General features: G+C 45.9%; 1 protein-coding gene across 4 annotated transcripts in view; it reads left to right on the plus strand.

Annotated features, from left to right (window-relative positions):
• The window catches only part of CAMKK1 (calcium/calmodulin dependent protein kinase kinase 1), a 78358-nt gene that overhangs the window by 12740 nt on the left and 43111 nt on the right, over positions 1-22507 (plus strand). For 3 of the 4 annotated variants that reach the window (XM_065852939.2, XM_065852941.2, XM_071816854.1), the window contains exon 2: positions 21315-21871. In XM_065852939.2, coding sequence (XP_065709011.1) covers positions 21416-21871 — 456 coding nt within the window. In that variant the 5' untranslated portion in view covers positions 21315-21415. Of the gene's footprint in view, positions 1-13657; positions 13767-21314; positions 21872-22507 lie in introns of those variants that run through there. The other variant, XM_065852940.2, reaches the window with a different exon arrangement.

The following is a 22507-nucleotide window of genomic DNA, read 5'->3' on the forward strand; positions in this document are numbered from 1 at the left end:
GCTGGGATATGTGGAGCCTGAACCTCAGAGCTGCTGCATGCCCTGCAATGGAGCAGAGAGCTTGGAGACCAGCACATGTGAGGTCCAGGGTGCAGGTGGCTTGTCTGCCCACAGCTTAGTACACTAACCTTGACCCTAAGAAGCAGTCACAGCACTGCCAGCAAGGCTGACTTGTGTGATGCTGTGCTGCTGCTACACCAGTTTGTGGGTGTTAGTTTTCATCCTCTAGATGATCAGTGATGGCACTGAGCCTTTCTGAGACCGTTTTTTCCTTTAGAAGTTCATGTGGAACAGAGATCTCTGAAAGACTAATCCTACAGTCTTGTGCTGGACACGGCTTCCCAGGAAACAGAATTTTTGGTGCTTTCTTTTAACATTTCATCATCCTCCAGCAGTCCCTGGGCAGGCAGTGTTGAACCCCTATTGCACAGAGGGAGGAAGATGCTCCCAAGGTGAACTGAACAGTGTCAGATTCAGGGATGCATTTATCTGTGTGTCCTGGATCACAAACTGTTGAAGGAGTCAGTGGGATGTCTGCACGTGGGTAAGGAGTGGGAAAATGCAGTTTGACTTGGGTGCTGGCTAATAAAGAGTGTAGCACAGAAAATAAAATCCTCTGAGGAGATTTAATAACTGGGGAGAATAATTGTAAAGTACTTCAGAATATTAACCAATGGCTGAATGTGTCTAATTAGCTTAATGAAGCTGGGTGGTTGGGTTCTTTTTTAATCAAACAGATGGGCAAAACATTATGCCCAAAAAATGAGATCTGAATACAATGAACGCATTTAATTAGCAAATAAAAGACAGAGAAAGGGTTTGTTTTTCAACTTGAGAAGTGAGGGATTCTTCTTCACTGAATGCTGGAAAGGAGCCTTAAATGTTAAGGCTTCTCGAAAGTCTGAGATGGTTATGATTATTATTTGTCATGGCTTAGGTGTTTGAGATGGGAATCGACCTGCAGGGAGGCGAGTGGCACCAATGCGCTGCCAGCCCCGGTGTGGAGCAATTGATGGCTGCTGTGGGTTGGATTCCCCAAGGGCATTCTCAGCACCAGTAATACCACTTAACCCCCTGCTCCAAAGCCTTTTACCCAAATGTTTGTGTGTCATCACCTCTGTTTTGCAGGAGAGGAAAGTGAGGAAGCAGCAGCCTGAAGTTAGGCATTCAGTGTTTAATACACGGTGCTGGTCAAGGTGCCCTCAGAATTCAGGACACCTGTGGAGCATTTCCCTGATGGCCTGTGCTTGTCCTCTGTGCCTGGAGTTCCTGCAGCCACCTGTGTGTAAAGCTGCTGGCCCTGGTCAACGAGATCAATTCCTGCCACTGATTTCACTGGCTGCGCTGCAGATCTGGCTCCCATCCCTGTTGGTGCCCATTACAACACAAACACTCTTGTGTAATGTATCTAACCAGTTTTGCTGTGCCATGGAAACCTGGTGCAAATCAATGCCTTACCTCTCCAGATTCCTTGCCATCTGACCCTCAAGTGCTTATGTAGGTGCATAACATGGATCTGTAGTACCTCTGAGTCTTGCCAAGGCTGGGAGCATCTGCTCCAATCTATTGAGTTGAACAAGCCATTTTGATATTAAGCCTATAATAATAACACCTTGTAGCTAAAGAGTGTGTTTTTCCCCATTGGTGGATTACTCAGCTCTGTTCTTTTGAGGCAGTGTTTAACAAAAGCAGAGACTTTCCCAGACTATATTTAATTAAACAGAGCTGGGAGATCTCTTCCGCTTCATTTCCATCCTGTGACTATGTTGCTCTGCAGTCTCATCTCTGGGGCAGTTAAGAAATGGAGCTTGTGCTCTGCTGGTGCACAGACCAGGCAGGTCGCTGTCCTCTTTCCAGATGTGCCCAACGATGTGTTGATTTTGGAGGGGCTCATGTATGTCAGAACCCCCAGGCTCTTTAGTGTGATGGGCAGTGTGGCTCTTGGGCGGCCTCTGAAGCTGAGCAGGCGCTTGGCTTGAGCCATGGGGCTCATTCAAGTCGCAACTCAACCAAGATGCTTTACATTACAACTAAGATTTGGGCTCCTAATTTCTACCTGCTTCATTTTTTTGTTGCTAATGTAGGTATAGGATCATTTTGGTTATCAACAATTAGGTACAAAGTGAAGACTTTAACATGAAGGCTCATTAGTTTTGTTTTAGAAGGTATCTGTGAGCAGATGGTGGTATGCTCTGGTTTTGCTTATTGTTGCAGATTATTTGCCAGATAATTTTTCTGACTAATCCTTTGGCCTGTAGATTGTTTAAAATCCTGGAGTCAGGTTTCTGGTGAGAACACTTGTGTTTGCAAATTCTAATATTTGTTCCTGTGCCTGCTTGCTGATGTCACTGTGTGAGCAGGAGACTTTGGGTGGCAGATGCCCTCTGTTCCCTGGGAGAGGGGCAGAACCTCTTTCCTGTGATTTATTTTTTGTCCTTTATCTCTTGCCACCTTTCCATTAAAAAAAAAATCTCTGGTGTCTCTGAAGAGCTGGATATGTTAACTGCTTGACTGATTTATTCTAGTATTTTAACATTTACTGGATTTACATAACAGCCAAACAATCTGTTTCAAGAGTTTAATATAAACCCAACTTGAGTGAGTCACATCTATGTTAGCAATAATGCAAAGAGAGGCAACCGGGGGAGTGAGGAGGTGACTTTTTCTGGGTTTCTGCATGGGAATATCTGGCTGCCTGAAATATCTCTGACACCTCATAGCCAAGTGACGCTGCCAGTTCTCTTCTGCCATCAGGGATTTGTTCTGAAACTTTGGAAGAGCGATGGGTGCATCACATCAGTGCTCCCATCGCTGCTCCTGGCTGAGCTTGGTGGCCTTTCTGGAGCCACCCAGGCAGTGCCGTGTGTCCCTGTCACTCCACAGTTAGGTACCTTTACCTGCTGTGTGCATGGTTGGAAGAGGAGGAGTGTAACCTTGAGAGTTGCAAGGTGAAGCCTGTAGTGATTTGCTCTGTGCTTTTTAGATTAAATACCTGGTAGCCTGTTTGTGCCAGAACTTTGTGAGCCAGGTCCTCAAGGTGTATGTATGAGCACAGTAAGTGGGATGCTGCTGTGTCCCAGCATGTCCTTTGGGATCTGGTGACCCGCGTGGGGAAAATCCTGAGCAAGAGACAGCAGGAATAGCTGGGTTTAGGCTTGCATTGCTGCCTGTGTTTGAGGTCGGCTGTTCAGCTAAGCAAGCACTTCTCTTGCTGCAGCTTGCTTATTTGAATTCTTGCCTTTAGAATGGAAAATAAATGCTGGCTGATGAGATCCATTATAGCACTAATTTTAGAGCATGCCAAACACTAGGAAATTTTCAGTCTCGTTTCTCCTCTATTTCCCCCCTCCATTTGTGAAAACTGCCTTTGTAATTCTTCTAAACGTTCAGTGATGTCCTGCTTATTGGTATCTTGCAGCATTCTCCTTCCAGCTCTCTTTTCTGATACTTATTAGTTCAGCCACTTGACCCTGCTATTATAGAAGCTCTCTGGGGCTGCAGGCAGCTGTGTTGGCGCAATGCAGGCAGCATTTTGGCCCAATGCAGGCAGTGAATGCTCAGCCAGCTGCTGCCAGATGCTGGCAGAGCCCCTTGCAAGGCTGTGGGCAGCATCAGAGTGGAATTTCTTATCCTTGGGTACCCAGGGCTTTCTAAGCCTTTCCAGCCCCACCCCAGCCTGCTTTCTCGGTGAGCAAGAGGGGAAAATATGAATTTTCCTCTGCTCTACTGAAGAGTTTAGGAAGGAATCCCAAAGCTTCAGTGTTTGTCCTTGGCACTAATGAGAACCTGGGTCGTTGCTTAAGAGGATGGAGCAGGCAGTGAGTTAGGAATCAAAATACTTGATGAATGCCAACCCAAACTATTCTGTGATCCTGTGCACAGGGGAAAAGCAGTGCACAAAATCTAGATTTTTTTAAAACATGATTCCTTTCTAGCAGCTGGAAGCTCGCACTGGTTTGAGAAGAGCCTGAGTGTTTAACTGGTTGTCTCCTTTGAAACCTTCAGGGTGGTTGCAGACACCAGTGCTTCCTGCAGCGCTGCTCCTTGCTCAGTGTTTAGCAGACTCTGAGCTCTAGATTAACATTGGTGACAGAAGTCCAGTGATTTCACCCCGTGCAGCTTCCAGGGGCTCTCTGGAATACGTGTTTCGTGGCTTTGGCAACCAGATGTCCCTGACAGCAGCTGCTGTGACCATTAGCAGGCACATTGCTGAAAAACTTAGTGCCTGCCCTGAGAGGGGGACTTTGAAAATCTTCCCTCTCCTGTCCCCCAGCTCTCTCACACTCTCTAACCTGGAGAGCTCAGTGCGCTGGCCGTATCCCTCAAAAAGAGCTATCTCTTACCCAGCAATTACCATTTCATGCCTTTCCCCACGTGCTCTGAACTCTGTGGCTGCTTGAGGTGTCAGCCCGCGGGAATTCGACAGGCAAATGTCTTCATAGTCAGCCCTTGTGAACGTGGCTGAGATAAACCCTTTACTGAACTAAATGTGGTAACAGCTAATCCCGTGGAAACAGTCACCTGGGCCCTGCGCGATGAAAAGAGGCTTTGCTGCTCCGATTAACAGCACTGGCAAGAACATTAACTCACTTTTCTTTGGAAATGAAAAGCACCTCTGCAGGAGAGTTTAAGGGATTAGGTGCCAGCTGGAATATGAAGGTAGGCATTTTTGCACCTTTAAAAAAAAAAGTAATATACCTTAAAAGCCCAGTGAGCCCTGATGGGTTGGGTGCTTGTGGCTGCAAGTCCCCATGCTGTGATAGAGACTTGATGCGGTGCAGTGTGATGATGGTGTCACCCAAGGAGGACCATGGCTTTTGGCACCAGCTGCCTGCACTGGGGTGTTTTGCAGGCTGTGGGGGCTTGCTATTGTAAAATAACCTGGCAGACTGGCCAGCCCCCACTTAAAGGGCTGAAGCTTGTTTGAGCCTTGCTAAGAGCCGAATGACACTGACCTTTTCCAGCCCCTAGCAAATGCCAAAGGCTGTGGAAAACATTCCAGCTGTTTTGACAACTCCACTCTCTTTTTTTTTTTTTGGGAGAGAGAGATTGCATTTTTTTTTTTTAACAGAACACTTGATTTCAAAAGCCTGAACTAGAAATTCCATCTATATTAAAAGCAAAGCTCTTGAACTTCAGTGAAGGCTGCTTTGGGCTGTATTTTTGAGGCCAGGCTTTTATCTTGGTGCTGGTTTCCATGAGGTTTTGTCTGCAAGCTCTGCCCTGGCAAGATCACAGGGGATCCTCACTGATGGAGGCTGCTGACCAGCAGCCTGGTGGTTGAAGGCATTAAGACAGGTGTGTAAAACTTATCTATAAAATAACACAAGATTGAAGAAAAAAAAAACGTGTATTAAGTGTTTGTTGTTCAGAGCAGTTTTGAGTGCTCAAAATACTTCCAGAATCGTGTTACCTTTCAACCTGTCTCTCTCCTACTAAATTTTCTATTTTAAGTAAACAGCACAGAGTTAGCTCAGAAGAGAAAAGAAACAAGTGTCACTGTTCAAAGCATGCTTTACTGGTTAGATATTTATGGGAGACATTCAGGAAGTGAGCAAACACTTGAAAGTATATGCATTATTTATCATTGTAGTTGATTAATTACCTCTTGAAACTTTTTGGTTGGTGTTACGGCTCTGTATACTCTTCACCAAGCGATGCTCCAGCAATGTATATACTGGCATTAGTCCCAGTTAAATATCGCAGGAGCTGGAAGTGCCACAGTGGATTTATGGAAGCTGGAGCAGTGGAAGATGGCAGCATGGCACTCAGTGCAAGTGCTGCTGGAGGTGGGGGAGATCTGCACACAGACAGGACAGGTGAGACACTTGGTGATGGTACTGTCCCCCCAGGACTGGGGTGAGGAGTTGCTGGCCCCGTTTTGGGGAGTAGGTCGCATTATTAGGTCTGACTCTGTGTGATGAGGTGATGACAGGAGTAAAACTTGGTTCCCAAGCATCAGTCTGCCTGCAGGGACTTGAAGTGCACAGTAACTGCTTGAAAAGAGGAGGTGACTCTTACCTTCCCGGCTGTGCTACTGATTCTGAATCCATGGGCTCACAGGGCATGTTGTGCATCAACCTGCTGGCTGCACGTCCTCCCCAGACACATCGTTAGATCTTGCTGTATGCAAGACCATGCACCACCAACTCTTCTTGCTGAGGCTCCTGAGCCATCACTGGAAAACCAATTCATGTCAAGCCCACCCAAAGGACACATCCCATCCAGCAGTTTTTTCCTAAGCAATATGCGCTCTTAAGCATTTGCTTAGCTTTAATAAGACCTAAGCAAATGAGGCATGTATTGAGGTAGCTATGTAGTTCTAATCTGCACATCTGGAAGCATAATATGATAAAATCACAGTGGGCTGGAGTAGTGGGACCCCCTCTGTCTTCAGCAAAGTAGATGTGATGCTCTGTTGAAACAGGAAGAACCTCGTTTCCCTTGCTATCACTAGTGTAACTGAAAGCGGGCCCATTCCTCCAGCATCAACCACCCCACAGGGATATGCGTCTTTAACCCTTCTGCAAAAGAAGTTTGCAGAATGCTGCCATCAGAAAAGTTCCTTAATCAAATGGTTTCTGCAGGAGAGGAGTGAGGGGGCCTAGAAAGGAATGGAAGAGTCATAAGAGAGATGTAGGAAAGTGCTTTTTCTGGAATGAATAATTTTTGGCGCGGAGGTGGCAGCGTCGTATTTAATTCTAATTAGGGGATTTTTTGGGAGCGCGTGATTGACGCCCAGCGAGGGGTGCAAGATGCTGTTTCTCAGCAGGCTGTCATTCCCGCACTCCATTTACCTGTCAGCACTCCTGCAGAGACATCTCTTTGGATGCCATTAACCCATTTCCCACAGCACATCCCTGCAGCCTCTCCTGGGAGCCGGCAGCACACGAGGGACCCTGTCCAGTCCCCATAGCTGCGGGGAACCACTCTGAGGTTGTGCTTTGGCTTGTTTTTCTTGGCTTTACCTTTGCGTGGGTGGGCAGGAGCCTTTTTGCTCCAAGTCCATCTGTGACTTGCCACTGATGGGCTGATGCTCCATCGGCTCTGGGTTTGCTCCTGCCTGTACAATGTGGTTTTACCTACCTTGCCTATGGGCATTCCCAGCTCTACTCTCTCCCCAACATGGGTGTGATGTCCCTGGGGAAGGACCAGGTCTTGCTGTGCAGGATCCCACACACAACATTGTCTCCAGGGAAGCAATGCAGCCAGCGGGGCTGCTTTCTGTCCCAGCAGAGGAAGGATGGATACTTTTACCCTTATAAAAAGGGCCATTAAGAGTGTTGTTTAGCTACAGTATAAATTCCGACCAAATTCTTCCTCTTGGCCCTGCCTCATTAATTAAGAGTGTGTATGTTAAGTGCTGGGACCCTGAGCAGAGTCTCATTGCGAAGTGTGTGGGACTTAGGTGAGTCTTTTGTTACTGCTGTACAGGGCTTGTGCTAATAAAAGCAGAGATTGAACCCAATCCCTGGTGAGGTTTCCAAGAGTCTGATTAATCTGTTTAACAATGGAGCTGGGTTTTTGTTTGGATCTTTTTCATGAGAGTTAAATTTTTGTGCCTTTCATAGTAGCTGTGGATCATGTAAAGCCCAGCAGCGTTGCTTTCCTGATGGGTTTCAGGTTTATCTGTATCTGTTATGTTAAGGGTTTGCAAGAGCACCCGTCACCATGGCATCAGAATGCTTCCTATGCCAAAAACGCTTGATAAAAACATACATATACGTGTGCACACACTTTTTTTGGTCTGTTGGAAAGTGCAAAGACATTCTGCTGAAAGATGATGTTTTTGCATGATTGTATTCCCCAAATAGTTAGCTTTGCAAATAGTTTTTTCTGCTCATGCTGGTATCATGGCTCTGGTCCACATACCATTGGAGAGAGAGGCATCTTTCTGATGAGCTTTGGACCAGACCCTGTGCAAGCAGAATTTTGCATTTCTGCTGTTTATTGTTCATACTATGGGGATGATGGGGCAGGGTCCTGTTGCGCTGGTGCTCTACAAAGACAGTTGGTGACAGACCCTGACTCAAGCTTCTGTCTAAAGGTCAATATATAGCAAGTGGAGGAGTCGGAGGAGAGTACAGATTTCTAGCCAGTTAGACTGGTGTTTGCCCTGGGCAGGCCACAAATGACTGGGTTTGACTTGCTGAAAAAATACAGCAGCAGTATGGGGAAGCATGTGAAATGCAGATGTTGAAGGTAACAGAATTTAAGGGCTGTATGGTATGAAATACAATGCAGCGTAGAGCTGGAGAAACCAGGCTACACAACGTGCACTTGGAGAAATGCTCCGCTGTTTATAGCAGAAGCTTCTTCCTCTCTTGATTTCACCTCTTCTTGAATGCACTCAGTGACTGCTTTTTATGTATGAAAGCTTGTAAAAATGGAGCTCCTGAAACAGATGGGAAAGTTTATATGAGTTAATGACTTCAGAGGGCTCTGTTTATTTTAAAAGAGCGGGGATGAGGTTGCTGTACCTGCAGTGAGCAGTCTTGTGCGGAGCAGATTGGTGCCGGTGGGGGGATCAGCATAATGGTGGCTGCACCATCCCCATTCCTGGGGAGCCTGCTCATTACTGACTCTACCAACGTGCTTACAGTGGGGGGAAGGAGCCTTTGGGGGGGGTGAGAAACCCCTGTGAAATGCTCACTCCTCTGGGATTTGTGCTGTCATGAGCAGAGGGTGAATGAAATCTCACCAGTGATCTCCAGTTGGAGCAGGATGAAACCTTTAGCCTCAAACCAGGGGTTGTAATGGGTGGGTCTTTATAAAATATTTTATTCTGGCTGTTTTCCTCCTGCTTGTTTGTTCCACAGTCCCCTTTGAATTCAGCTACCAGAAAAGAGTTTCATCGGTGTTCCCAAGGACAGACCTGCCTTGTCTGCAGGTCGGATGCAAGTAGCTGAGGGAGGATTTCCAGGGGTGAGTCTGTCCTTCTGTCTCTGTAGAAGACTCCTAGAAAAAGGGATTAAGGCTAAGAGTAAGCTCCTTTCTGCCTGCCTCTCTCTTTCCCCAAGGTACAGCTGTTTGTCTGAGAGGATCTGTCGGTCTCTGGGTTTGCCAGAGGTGTGAGTTCGCAGAGCTGCGGCAGCACGCTGGTCTGCGATCCTGCAGCTGTGGGTGCCTCGTGTGATGGCCAGGGGAGCCGGTGGAATCTTAACTGCCTCATCGGTGCTTGGGTGCAGGCAAACACACAGAGCGGTTACCCCAGCAGGGAGCAGACAGATCTCTTGATGTTGTAACGGTAGCAGAAGGTTTGGTAACTATTCTTTATTTTGAAGGATGCCTTTAGTGTGGCAGAGCGATGTGTTTGCAGCAGCATGAAGTGGATTCACGGTGGAGCTGCTTGTGCCTTCTCCTTGCAGGCTGTCAGGTTTTCCTCCCTCCTGGAGGCTTCATTCGTGCATTTGATACGATCGCTGTGGAGAGCAATAGATGATGATGTGCTGGTGGGATCTGAGCTGTTTGCTTAAACTTGTGTGAAGGTCTAAGTGTGTATGCCATCCTGGCAGCAGCTGAGCTGTCGGTCCCAAGGACATCTCTCCAAACCCTTCAGAGCTGTGTGTTGACCCACCAGCAGCTTCAGTGGTGTTTGCTCTAATGATGCTGAAAACCACCTTATCCTTTGCTAATCCTTGTACCTGTACCCACAGGCAGTGGTTGTGAGTCTTTGGAGATTTTTCAGCCTTTTCGTCCTCCCTCATCAGTGCTGGCAGCTGCTGCTTCTGCTTCATGGTAATTTTGGCCGAGTTACAACATCCAGGTTTTTCTCAGCTCTTTCTTTGGATGTAAGCTTCTCCATCGTCAGGCCAGCCTGTTGTCTGGGCTCTCTTCCCTTCTGTTACCTGAGATGGGTCATTTTCCATGTTAGGCGATTATTTCAGTGGTGAAGTTGAGGACCTTGGAGGGAAGGGAAGTGTAGAAAGATGGCCAGGAGGCATGGGCAGACAGTTTAATGTTTCAGCTGAGGAAGATCACTGACACACAGCTGGAGCCAAGGCTGAGTGTCTTCAAGGGATTAAGCCCCATTATCTGACCTCAGCTGGTAAAAGGTTGTGGTCACTGGATTTAGTGCAAAGGAATGCAGAGTTTTCCTGTGTGCCCAAGGGAGTAGTGAAGGCAAAGCAACATCAGCAGGTGGGCGTTGGTGATTTTTATAACACCTTTAGTCCAGCACAGGCAAATTGCAAATTCAGTCCTTGGTAAAAAATGTCTGTTCCTTTATATTTATGTGAAGGCAGCTGCTCGCAGGACTGGCCAGCTAGGTGAAAACCCCAGCTGCATTCTCCTGGGAGTCTATTGAAAGATTCAGAAAACCTAAAAACTGTGGAAATGCAGTACCAAGACACTGGTTGTAGTGTGATGCCAGCAGTATGGTGCTGAACAACTTAAATTAGTTTTGTAAAGCTATTCCACTCAAAGTGTATGTATTTTTATTTTTTCTGTGCTAATTGGACATGAAGAAATTAACAGCCCCACAGAAAGGCTGTGCTCTGGACTGTAACACCAATTGAGCAGACTAATCATTTCTGGAAGTTCACAGGCCGTTGAGGTCTGTTCAGAAGTATATATGAGAATTATATCTACTTCGCACTGCTCTATTTCCCTACCCATGAATGTATTCAACAGGATGTTTCTGAAGATGGGTGCCATTTATTCTGCAAGGTGCACATATTCCTTCAGAATGGAGGGATAGTTAAGCACCAGAAGTCATTTAACTTAATGCTTTTGCAGCTTCATGTAAGAGCTTTTGCAGAGTAACAGGAGGATGTTGGACGTGTTTGGCTGCGTTCCTGGCACCTGCCTGTGCTCTGGAGCCGAGCTCTGCCCATCCTCGCTGCCAGGAGCAGGGTTGTGTCTGCATTTGTGGGGTGCTGAGTCGCACAGGTGGCCGGTGCCAGCAGCTTGTACGTGCTTTACCCGAGTGTTAGCTGAGGTTGGAAGTGTCTCCAAAGTTGACTTTCAGAACACTCTAAAATGCAAACTCCATGTGGTTTCTCTGCTTTTTCAGCACAGGGTTTCCTGGCAATGCTTTGTCTGAGCATAAGGTCAGCAGGAACTATACAGGTGTCAGAATTGGGAGCCCCTTCCTGACCTTGGAGCGCTACTGCGTTAACATATAAAATGGACAAGTGATTAGGTAACTAAATGGTTTGGATTTGGTCATGGATTGAATGAGACTTCTAGAGCCAATGTGCTTACTCATGAGATGACTCGCATCTTAGTCACTGCTAGAATTGTAAGTGTTTCTCTTTTTGGGTGTTTCCAGAATGGCATGGGTAGAGATGAGCTTAAAATTTCCACCTCCCCTTTGATTTTTTTTTTTAAAGCATCTAAAAAAAGAGTGACTGTGGGAGGGAAGGGAATACAGTCAAATCAAGGCCTTTGGAAAACACGTGATGGGATGGTTTATTGGACAGAAGAGGAAACAGCTCTACCTGGCAAGTAAGGTGCATCCCAGAGCTTAGCCTGAATTCTCCTGCTTTAAGCCAGACCTGTCAAGCTTTGCTCTCAGGTTACTCTAGTGAGTCCATGTTGTGGGTAGCTGCAAGTCTGAGCCTGTTCTCACATTCCTGTGCCACCAGCAGTACATAAAGACATCCTTGGGTGGAAGCTGGCCCCTGAAACATTGCTGTGCGAATAAAACCCTGCTCTTAACTTCTAGTTATATATAATTATATTTTTTGTTACCAAAATATTGAAGAAATTGACTTGAAACCTGATTATTCAGAGGTGTGCATGTGTTTAAGCAAGTGTGAATGGTGTATCTGAGAACCTGGGGAAACGATGAAAAATTACTTTGTGATCCACTGCCAGCTTTACCTATGTAGTAAATAAACTGTTTTTTCTGTTTGTTTTTGTTCCTAATCTTTCTCCTTCTTTCTCAGTAATCCTGCAGCAAATATAACATAGGCTGTTCCTAATCTAACCAGGGTCATGACGAATCAGTGAGCTCACAGTGATATCTCTGCTTCTTACCTGACCCGCATGGCTGGGTGGCAGCTGAGGTGGGAGAGTCTTGTGGGGAGCGACACAGGCATTGCCGCCGGCTTAGGCGCTGGCTTTGCTAAGCTGGATGTAGAGAAACTCACATCAGTGCTTCAGATGTTGAAAATGGGGATGTGCTGACTGTCAATAATGGATCTGTAAGCATGACTCCAGTGCGGATGTTTTTATTTCTGTCAGGAATAATGATGTAGTTTTGTTATAAAAAATGATGCTGAAATTGCTCTTACAAGGGTATCTTTAGTGACAAGGAGAGAACAAAGTTAAATGAAGTGTCTCAAGGCCAGAAATCTGGGTTTCTCTTACCGAGAATTGCAGACCCATCGCGGTGGCTCTAGCAAGAGTTGTCTCTTCCTAACTCCCCTCTGTATTTATTCTCTTGGCCCTTGGTGAACAGGCACCATCTGTAAAACACAGCAGGTCATGGCAGGTGACAGATGACCACATAAATGAGAATCTCCCATTGAAATGTATTAGGCTCCAATTTCAAAAACAGGAAGCGGAAGAATAGCATTTTATTGTTAAACAGAACTGGTGAAAGGAAAGCCAAAAATAGTTTTCTTATGAATGTCCTTTGTCAGGTTCTAGAGAATAATTGACAGGCTTGTAGGTTTTTAAGGTCTCTATAACTGTCTGTGCTAGATCTCCTGGGTCACAAGCCTGGAGGATTTTTACCAGCAGTCCCTTTCAGAGAATTCAAGTCAAGAGGAACTTATCACTTCCTCAAGAAGTTTTCCAGTTTGTTTTGCCTCTATTAATTGCAGAAGTAGTTTGTGTTCTCTTTTAAAATGTAACTAATTTGCAAGATCATTTCTAAACCTCAAAGGCAAACGTCTTATACTAATACATGATAATATTATAATAATAGAGGCAAATGTTAGTGATTTGGTGTTCGTTACTGTACAGAAGACCTCCCGGGTGAGGTTAATGCAGATAAAGCTGACTCCAAGTGTTACCTCTTTGGTTTTATTTGTACTACTGCTTGGTGTTTGGTTGATGATATCTGGTGTTTCTGGCATCCCTTTCCAACTTACTGTGTGTGCCTCCCAGGCATCAAGAAGCAATTAGGAAAGCACTGGACATGACTGTCCCCCTGTCTCCCACATGCAGGTGGAAGGTAGAAAGCTGGATAGAGGTGGATGGATTCAGTGGGAATTATTTCTGATGCTCCCTTGGTGTGAGCCCTGCTAGCCTAAGAGCGAGCTGTAAATGCAGGAGAAAATGCTGTAGTCTTCCTCCCCTACTGGGAAAGGAGCCCTGGGCCGGCTCCAGTGGAGCTGGGCAGCTCTCTCTCTCAGACACATGTGAAACACATTCGCCCAGGCACTCACATGAGTCTTTCCACATTTTCAAGGCTGAGATTTTCAGCGTTGTTCACACTTCGGCACATGAATGTGGTCCCTTCTGATGTCCTGAGACCATAGTTAAAGTTCAAGTATGTGCGTAAGTGTTTTGCTGGAGTGGAGCCGACGCTGCCGTTGCAGAGGGAAGCTCGGTGGCTGCGTACAGACTAACTGTTCTGAGATGCACCCTGGAAGGTGCTGAGCACCCTGGCTGGCAGCCAGCAAGGCTTTTAAACACATGCTTTGCTTTTTTTTCCCCCCACATTGTTAACAGTTTTGTTCTTTGATTTCTTTTCCCCTGGCAGCCAGAGAAGGAAACCTGAGAAGCCAGAGCGGTGTAATTCATCCTCCAGTGATATCCTGACCCGTACGGCAGGGATGTCTGGCAGGACATGGGACGGCTGATGGGAGCAGGTGCCTGAGTGAATTGGCTTCAGATTTTCTCTTTTGTGTTCTCCTGCTGGGCACAGGGCAGGCCAGGCTGCTTGAGCAATGCTCAAACTATGTTTTTAAACCACATCCTATCTTCCTACATGTCTTTGCTTGCAAAGATCTATTTCTTTGCCCCCTTTCCTCTTCGGCTGTATTTGCCTTTCCCCTGCCTTGAAAATTTTGGCACCAAACTGCCAAATTCAGGTTGTGTTTGGAAGGGGCATCATCTGCAGTGGAGCCTAAAACCTCTCTGCTGTTGAAAACTACATCTCCCTCAGCAGAGGCCATTCAATCTCCATCTTCATCCTGCAGCTTGGTGGACAAACAAGTGCCTTTGTCTGCTCTCCCTTTGGCAGCACTGCAGAGGTAACAGAGCTGAAGGATGGTTTTGTATCATTTCTCATGCCTCAGAAAGGGTCCAGCTGATTAAGTACAACACACAGTACTTGTCTTGAGCCACGGAGAGCAGGGGACCTGCTTTGTTGTCCCATGGCAGGGTGACACCCAAACTGTGACGGCTGCTCAGCCCCAGCCGTGCCGTACACAGCCAGAATTGCCAGGGTGCAACTAGGGTGCCCCAGGGTGGCGTTTTTACGCTTGTTTTTCCAAGTAAAACTGCACCTGGAAACTGTTGTTGGTCTTTGGGTGCTGAAAAGCCTTTTTCATGCTCTGACAAATGCTAGATTATTATCAGCCTAAATTTCTGGAGTAGCGTTGCAGTGACTCAAAAGAACAGCTTTCTTCCCAGCAGCCTTTGCCTAGTGACTTGCTGGATAATCTCCAGTCATTGACCTTGGGGCTTTGAAAGTGCATTTTGGCTTAAAGAGCTAAAGCTTAAGGCTTCAAAGGAGTTGGGAAGCCTGCTACCCTTTGAATTTCCAAGCAGTGTGTGGGTTATGTGTGCACGGACAAGGGTAATTGTAGGGGCGGTTTTCCTGGTTCTGACTCCTATGGGATGTGTTGCTCATCTGCCCTGAGCCTGTTCCCTGCATACATAGAGCTTTTGCTGCCACCTTGATTTTGTGCAGGTTAACTAAGGCCACATCTTCAAGTCCTGGGCTTTCTAAAGATGTGAGGATTATCAGGAGGATGGGAGTTATCCATGTGGAAATAGAGCAAATACTTTTGAGCTCTGAGTTTGAAGTCCATTTGTCTTGTCTTACAGCGTTCACTGCTTTTTCTGTAGTTCTGTGCTTTGCCTCTCCCCTTGGTGTATGCAGATTCACAGAGTTGAAGAAGACCTTTGGCCCACGGATGCTTAGCTAGGGACATTTCCCTGGTTAAAACTCTTTGCAGAGATCACCTTGAATAGAAATCTTTGCCCATATTTGAACTGCTGAGAAGAAAGCCTGCTGTGTTCTGTGCTCTACACTTTTATTGTAGATTGGCCATCCTGGGACAGCTGGAAATTAATGTTTTTAAAATGCTGGAAAGACTTTTCACTTGAGCTGGCTTACAGAACTAAGCAACTTGATATATCCCCTGAAATACCTCCAGATCTCTCAAAGGCAGCTGAAAGCTTTTTTCCTTATCTGGGAGGAAGATAAACCTCCAAGACAGACATGTATAAATGTGAACTTGTTCTGCCTGGTGGCTTGTTCGGTTTGCTGTGGATGCTTCTTAAACAACATTAATTTCAACGCTGCTCTGTGCTATGAGATCTGAGGCTGGCAAAGGTATCTGATGCTGAATTACTTTGTGTTGATGATCTGTGCGTGTGCTTTCGTAGATCCCACTTTGCTGCTCCTGAACTATAATACTTTCTGTAGGCTGCTCGCTACTGCCCTGGGCCAGTTCTGATTGCACGTGTCCTGCATCGCAGCACAGTCACCCCAAGGTGCTGCAGCAATTGCAGTGGTTCAGAGAGAGGTTTGATTAGAGTGCTTGGTTCTGCTCCTGTGAGATCAGAGGAGGTTTGGTGATTGCGGAGGGTAAGACCTCACCCTTGCAGACAAACATCCCATTCAGCTCCTCTTGATTTTTTTTTCATTTTTGGTTTGTTCATCACTGCATCATCTTCTGTGGCAATTTTGAGGTATCATTTCAGATTGAAGCAGATAGATAGTTCATCCGAGATGAATCGCTTTCCTTTATGAGAATTGAAAACCTTTTTTGTTAAACCTGCCATTTACTTTGCCATGGTACAGACATTTGAAAAGTCATTATTGCAATGAAGACACTAAATGTTAGACACCCTAATTCTGAGGGAGTTATTTTGCTCATGGGGTCTGGCTACTGCCTTGCTTGTTAATATTTTACAAATAATCTAAGCCTCTCAAACTTCACGTAATCTGATATTCCCAGTTATTTTTTGAAGCACCCCCTCGCTGGCTGTTTAAATGCCACCTCCAGCAAGCTGTGCTCCTGCCCGCTGCTGCCCCCTCTCCTGGGAGTCAATCTGCCTCTCAGCAAGTGAGTGACAGCAGCTGTGACATCTCTTCCTCCTCCTCTTCCTCCTTCCTGCTGGGATTCAGCCCCAGGAATCTGCTCCCACAGCTGCACAAATTCTGCAGTGACCCCACAAGGAACCTCTCGGTTGTATGAGTTGATGTTGCCTGTGCCCACATGTGCAGCCTCGAGCTGTAACAGCACATACTCCTCCAGCTGGTGCTCAGAAAGCTGCTTTTCCACCACATCATGGGCTTCAGCTTTCCCTGTGCATGGTGCAAGTTGTGTTTGGGCTATTTCCTGCACTCTTGGTGGGTATTGGAAGAAGAGGTTGGGGTGTGTGGGCTCTGAGGTCTGGGTCAGCATCAGCCGGGTGCCAGATGAGAGCATGCACAGGAACAGCTTTGGAAATGGAGGTCTCCTGAGCTTTTGTTCTCATCAGACATCAAACTGAGTGATTTGGATGTTGTCTGGGCCGTGTGTACATGTTAACAAACCCAGTTCCTTCATATTGCTGTCCCTACGGTCACTTGGAGGGTATAGCAAACCATCTGGTATGGTTAGGGACGCAGTGGGACATGCGCTGCATGGTCACGCAGTAGGATGGGGTTCGGTGCTCTCTGCCCGTGCCAAGCCTCCCCTGTCATCCCATCCTTCACTGTCATGGTGTCAGGGCTGATGTCAGGCTGGCACAGCAGCCAGCGTCATTCCCCCATGAAGCTTTTGTGTCCCTTCTCACAAGGACAAATGGGATTTGTTATAATCTGAGCTCAGGTCGTCTGCAGGGACGGTGCGGACATGTGGAGTTGGGTGTTGGGATGGGCTGGGTTTGTAGTCACTACTGGGATGTTGCAGAGGTGGTGAGTAGAAGCACTTAGCATCGTTGCAAACAAAACTTATGGGATATATGGGCTCAGTACCTCTCACTGACCATTCCCCATGCTTTCCAGGTTTTAACATGCAAAATAAACCACCTCCAATGTCCATACACCAATAACAGCTTTAAAAGATTAAAGCTGTGAATATATATATAGTCCAGCATCAGGGCCTGATGCCTGCAAGTTTCGCTGAACCTCTACTATAAAACATGGCAGCCAAACCTGTTGTGGAAAAGTAGTTTGTAGCCAGGGCTTGAGTACAAAGCAGCACAATGCCTATTGGGTTCATTGCTGTTGTCAGCACTGGTTACACTGTGCCGACAGAGCTGCACCCAGGCAAATACTGCTCTGGCAGGGCTCCTGTGTCACTGGTGTTATCTGGAGTGTTTAATGTTAGTGTTGCTCTCGTTTCGATAGATTTGGCACTCCTGGGTGTTTTCTTGTTACAGGAATTTCCTTAAGTAGAAACTTTTTTTTCAGAGTAATTTTTGGTTGATTATTGCTTATATATGCAATTAGTGTAATTGCATCTGATTATGCAAATTTATTTAATCATATAATTAGAACATGGAGGGATGAAATATAATGCAGTTGGGAAGTCTTTTGTAAAACTTCCTGAGCTCAGTACTCTGTGCACAAGCTGGTTGTTATCTTTCATGCTATAGGCTGGTAGATTGGAGATTTTAGTTCAGCATCCTGGCTAATTTTAAAACATATTTAAAGCGTGCTGTTAATTGCTCTTAAATTTGGTTACATGGCCTTCATGGTGTGAAGGTGTATAACTTATTTTTTTACATGATAATATCTGTCTCGCACCTGCATCCACATTTGACACCCAGGGGTAGGAAAGCATCGGTCCTGTGTCGGAGCCAAACCCTGGTTCCCATCTGCAGCTGGGGTCTCTCTTGGGAAAAGAGGGAGAGCAGGACAAGCATGGAGTGATGGGTCCTCAGGATACTCATCTGTAAATCAGGGGCTGAAAGCAACCCTGAAATCCCTTTGTAAAACACCCTACCTTGGTAAGGACTAAGGAGGAAGAGGTAGAAATGGTGCATTTTCCAGATGGTGTTCTGGAGATGTTTGTTGTCATTCATGAAATCTGGCAGGAGCAGGGGCCTGAACCTGCTTGTCAAATTCCTCACGCAGTGCTTGAATTGCAAAAATACTGTTATTTGTCCTCCAGTGGTTACTTTTAAAGCTGTGCTAGGAGCTTCACAGAAGTAATCAAAGCACCTCGCTTTTATGATCTAATTTTCAGCTGTGGCACAACAGCCAGGCTTGCTGCCAAGAACTGTGGAGAGGAGAGAGAAAAGGACTCAGATGATTATAGCAGGATCGAGTGATTTCTCAGCGAGACACAATTGTCTGTGCTCTGCAGCAAGAGCCTTGTGAGCCGCAGGATAAAGCAAGCGCATGGCGTGTACGCTGAAAGCACAAACAGTATATTCTTATTTATTATTTGGGTTGCATTAATGTCTTCTGCTTCTAGTCAGGAATTGGAACCAAAAGCCATTACTCTCTTCCCAGTGAGAACACGCTCCAAATGGCTGGTCTGGTGTACATCTGTCTTGATTACCTCTGCAAGGCAGCAGGGACTTACTTGCTTTTTGGCTTCAGAGAGCTGCAACTTCTGGTTGTTCTTCACTGCTCAGTTTGGGCTGCCTTTTGGCTAGAGGATGTCTGAAAGTGGTTTGTGTAGATATGAAGAAGCTGCTGAACCTGGGAACCGAGACATGAATCTATAAAGTCACTTTTTTGTGTAGTCTGTAGCAAAATGAGGAAATGAAGCTGGAATTGCTGAGGCCTGGGGACTTTTAACCTTCCCATCCTTTCTTATTCTTATAGGAACGTTTCTAGGTAGCCAAATGGATGGAGCAAGCAGTAAGCTAGACTTAGTTTTTTATTTTTCAAACAATGCTTTGACATACATTATTGAGCAGCAAAATTAGTTGCATTCACTCATCTCCCACTCCTATGTACAATAGAGAGATTTTCTCCAGACCGTATTCCTTTCAAAAGGTTTTTTTGTACCATGTTCTGCTCACTGCCTGCCTGGGAAACATGTGCAGCCATTTGATAAATATATTGTTAAAAACACCGATGAAGTGGCGTTCTGCCTGCAGCAGAGGAATAGCTACAGGGAAAAATGGTAAATAAGATATGTGTAAGTAAATTAATTTTGCTCATATAAGCTTGTTTGCAGCTTTAGTTCATGTCTGCAGCATAATCCTCTGATCTCCAGCAGGTGTTTAGTGTTGTGGGGATCAGGCTGGTGATGGTGTGAAGAGCATTGGGGCCAAAGCCGCGCAGGAGCTTGTAGAAGGTGCTGATGGTGTCTCAGTTTCACTGGGATTTCCCATCGCAGCGAAGTGTGGTCGTGTTACGACTCGGCAAACTGCAAATCCAGCATTGATATATTTTTGCCTTGGAGAAATAAATAAGTGCCTTTTGTACTGAGTTTTATGCACAGTAAGACTGGTCTGTGCATAACTGATCTACTTATTCAGAAACCATTGCTTTCCAATATGTTTTTGGAGGATTTATCAGTGAAAAGGAATCCTTCAAAACTGCAGAACCTGAAACAAAGCCCAGCTCTGCAGATGAACAATTATTTTCTCTTAAGTCTTGCTGGATTTTTTTTAGCGTACTTTTAGCAGCACAGTATTATTTGTGAGGCTGTATGGGTCTGTTTGTTTTGATCAGATAAACTGATTTATGGGGTTTATCTTAAGTTAATCTATTTAGATTGTCAATTAGCTGAAGATGTATTTTGCAGACTGAGCTGGGGGTTAGAGCTGTGCAAATGTGCTTCTGTTGAGGGGGTGACACCCTGGGGAGGTGGCTGCAGGGCTTGTGTCCTGGCTCTGGAAGGGCTTTGTGCTTTGGGATTGAAGGTTTAAATATAGTTTTAATAGAAGCTTTTAAAGCTGATCTCACCATTTCATTACTGTTTTGAGTGAGTGACACTTCTGTCAATTTGTTTCAAACAAGCCTGCAGAAAAGACAGGAGAAGGGGGGAAGAGTATACTGGGGTGGGGAAGGAGATGAACAGCGGGCTGTGGGGAGGAATGTGCTGGGTTTGAATGTTCCTTTCTGAGTGCCCAGAGTGTGTCCCCTGTGATTGGCACACGACCTAGGGTGAAACTTCCCATCCAGATGTTTCTATGCTTTCCTTTTGATACAAAAGATTGCTTCAGTGTGGCTTCTGCACTTGCAGGGATTTTTATGCATAACCTGCTTTGCATGTAGAGAGCCGAAGGTTGCAATATTTCAGAGCTAATTCTGCACTGAAATGTGCTGGGTGCAGTCCAGGATGCTGTGACTAGAACTATGTTCTCCCCTACTGTCCCCAGACGCTGCGTGGAGGGATGAGAAGATGCATCTTTGGGGCAATTAAGGGGTGACAGCCATGTGCTGCAGAGCATTTCCTGCTCTGGGTTGTGTTGGGAAGACTGAAATCTGTTTTAAATTAAGACTGAAATTAGCATCCAGGAAACAGTAATTTTATTCACCGGTTTTGTGTTGTATTTTTGTGTTCTGTAGGCCTTTTCCAAAGGAAAAGCTGATTCCCACGTGCTGGTAATCGTTAGGTGCTGTTGATTTGCAGCTCCGTGTAGCTTTTATACATGGTGGGCAGCATGGATAGTGTGTGTTTGCACACCGGCTGCAACTGGGAGGAGGCCAAGGCGACCCTGGAACCAGACTTGCTTTTGAATTCTACCTTTGCTGTTGGCTATGTTGCAAATAACTGAGAGTGTGGAAGTCACCAGCCATGGCTTGGCCTCCAGGCTGTTCTGTGACACTCTCTAATGCCTTATAGGGCTACAAAGACCACTGCAAAGCCCTTAATGGCTGTGGATTTGCTATGTATGTTGAGATTGAGTACGTAGCAGGGGCTCTTTTACCCTATAAATGAGAATTCAAGAGGTCAAAAGTTTGACTCTTTACTCTTGGCTTGTTCAGATGCTGTACTTCTTCCTTTATTGTAAGCCCTGGTTGACTGTCAGTCTAGCTACAGAAGTAGTTCCCTTTAGCTGTGTCACTTGTTGCACATCAGATAAAATCTCATCTTTATCACTTTCATATCTAGCTCAATGTTCAGGTTTGCCTTTCCTTCTGAGTGTTTGCAACTTGTTCACAGCCTTCTGGTGTTTTGCTTTTGCTTTTTTTTTATGTTGGAAGAAGCCAGATATGGGTATTTTGGTTATGTTTGCATTGAGTGAACATTATTATTCCTTTTACCTCTGTTTGTATTTCCTTTCAGGTATTTAATGGAGAGGTTCCTTCATGCCACGTGCTGTCTGTGAATGTTAGCATCGCAGTGCTCTGCAGTGCCATCTGAGACTATACGGGCTGGACGCAGCGATGGGGGACTCTCCAACAAATGCCACTGATGTGGGCATAGGCACGTGCTGCAAAGACACACAGACCGAACTGGCAGAGCGGGTGGCAGCCATAGATGTGGCTGTTGGCCCAGACAGAAGTGACCAAAACGGTGAAGAAAACAATGAAGAAAATGACACAGTCTTTTCTGATAATATAAAGGACATCCAAAGAAATGGAGTCAACAGTGACGTGGGAATTAATGAATTTCTGCCTTCCCAACGGTCGCAAGATGCTCACTTGAGACACGTTCCCAAGAGACCTCTCACTAGACCTGTCTTATCAAGTAGGAAGTTGTCTCTTCAGGAAAGATCATCAGGAGGTTATTTGACCTCTAGCAGCACTCCGGGTTGTGGTCCTTATGCCACAGGGCCATCGCCACGTATAGTGAGGAGACCAACGATAGAGTCCAATCGGGTCTCCATATCGGATTCTGAGGTAGGCATGTTCTCCCCTAGAACTGTGGGGTGGAGGTAAGCCTGTCTTAACTGGTAATGTGAGTCTGCAGTCTTTTGCAGTAGTAGGTCTGAAAGCACTGTTTTTTATAAGGGGGGGAAAAATATCCCCCAAACCAGGGACTGTATTAACTTGAAGTGGCTGAACACCTTTGCATCCATCCCTCAGACCTCTGCTGGGTGCAGCTCTGGCTCCTTCAGCCCTCTCCTACCTGGGATAGCCCCCATGGAGGCTGGACCCCCATGTTGTGTAGCAGTAGAACACAGAAGGCTTGTCAGGGTGTTCAGTGAAAGGGTTGTGGCCAAAAGGCTTTGCTTTCGTGTCTTTGCTGTGTGTGCCCTTGGGGAGTTTATCAGTCACAGTGGCTTTGCTGCTGATATTTTATGGATTTAAGCTTCTAGAGATTATGTATCTCCTGTTGTATTTTGCTGTTATTGAAAGCATGATTTAATTTTATAAAGAGCTTAAATGCACTGATGCTTCCTACTCTTGTCAGGGTTTTCCTTTGTCTTTGAAGTGTTTGTATGGGTTATAACAGTAGTGGGAAGCAAGGGCTGTGACCCTACTTCTTCAGAGGAGTTTCTCTGGTTGGTTCCTGCCCGTCTGTCTCGTGGCTGC

The sequence above is a fragment of the Patagioenas fasciata genome, chromosome 19 (genome assembly GCF_037038585.1).
Source record: "Patagioenas fasciata isolate bPatFas1 chromosome 19, bPatFas1.hap1, whole genome shotgun sequence".
Lineage (NCBI taxonomy): Eukaryota > Metazoa > Chordata > Aves > Columbiformes > Columbidae > Patagioenas > Patagioenas fasciata.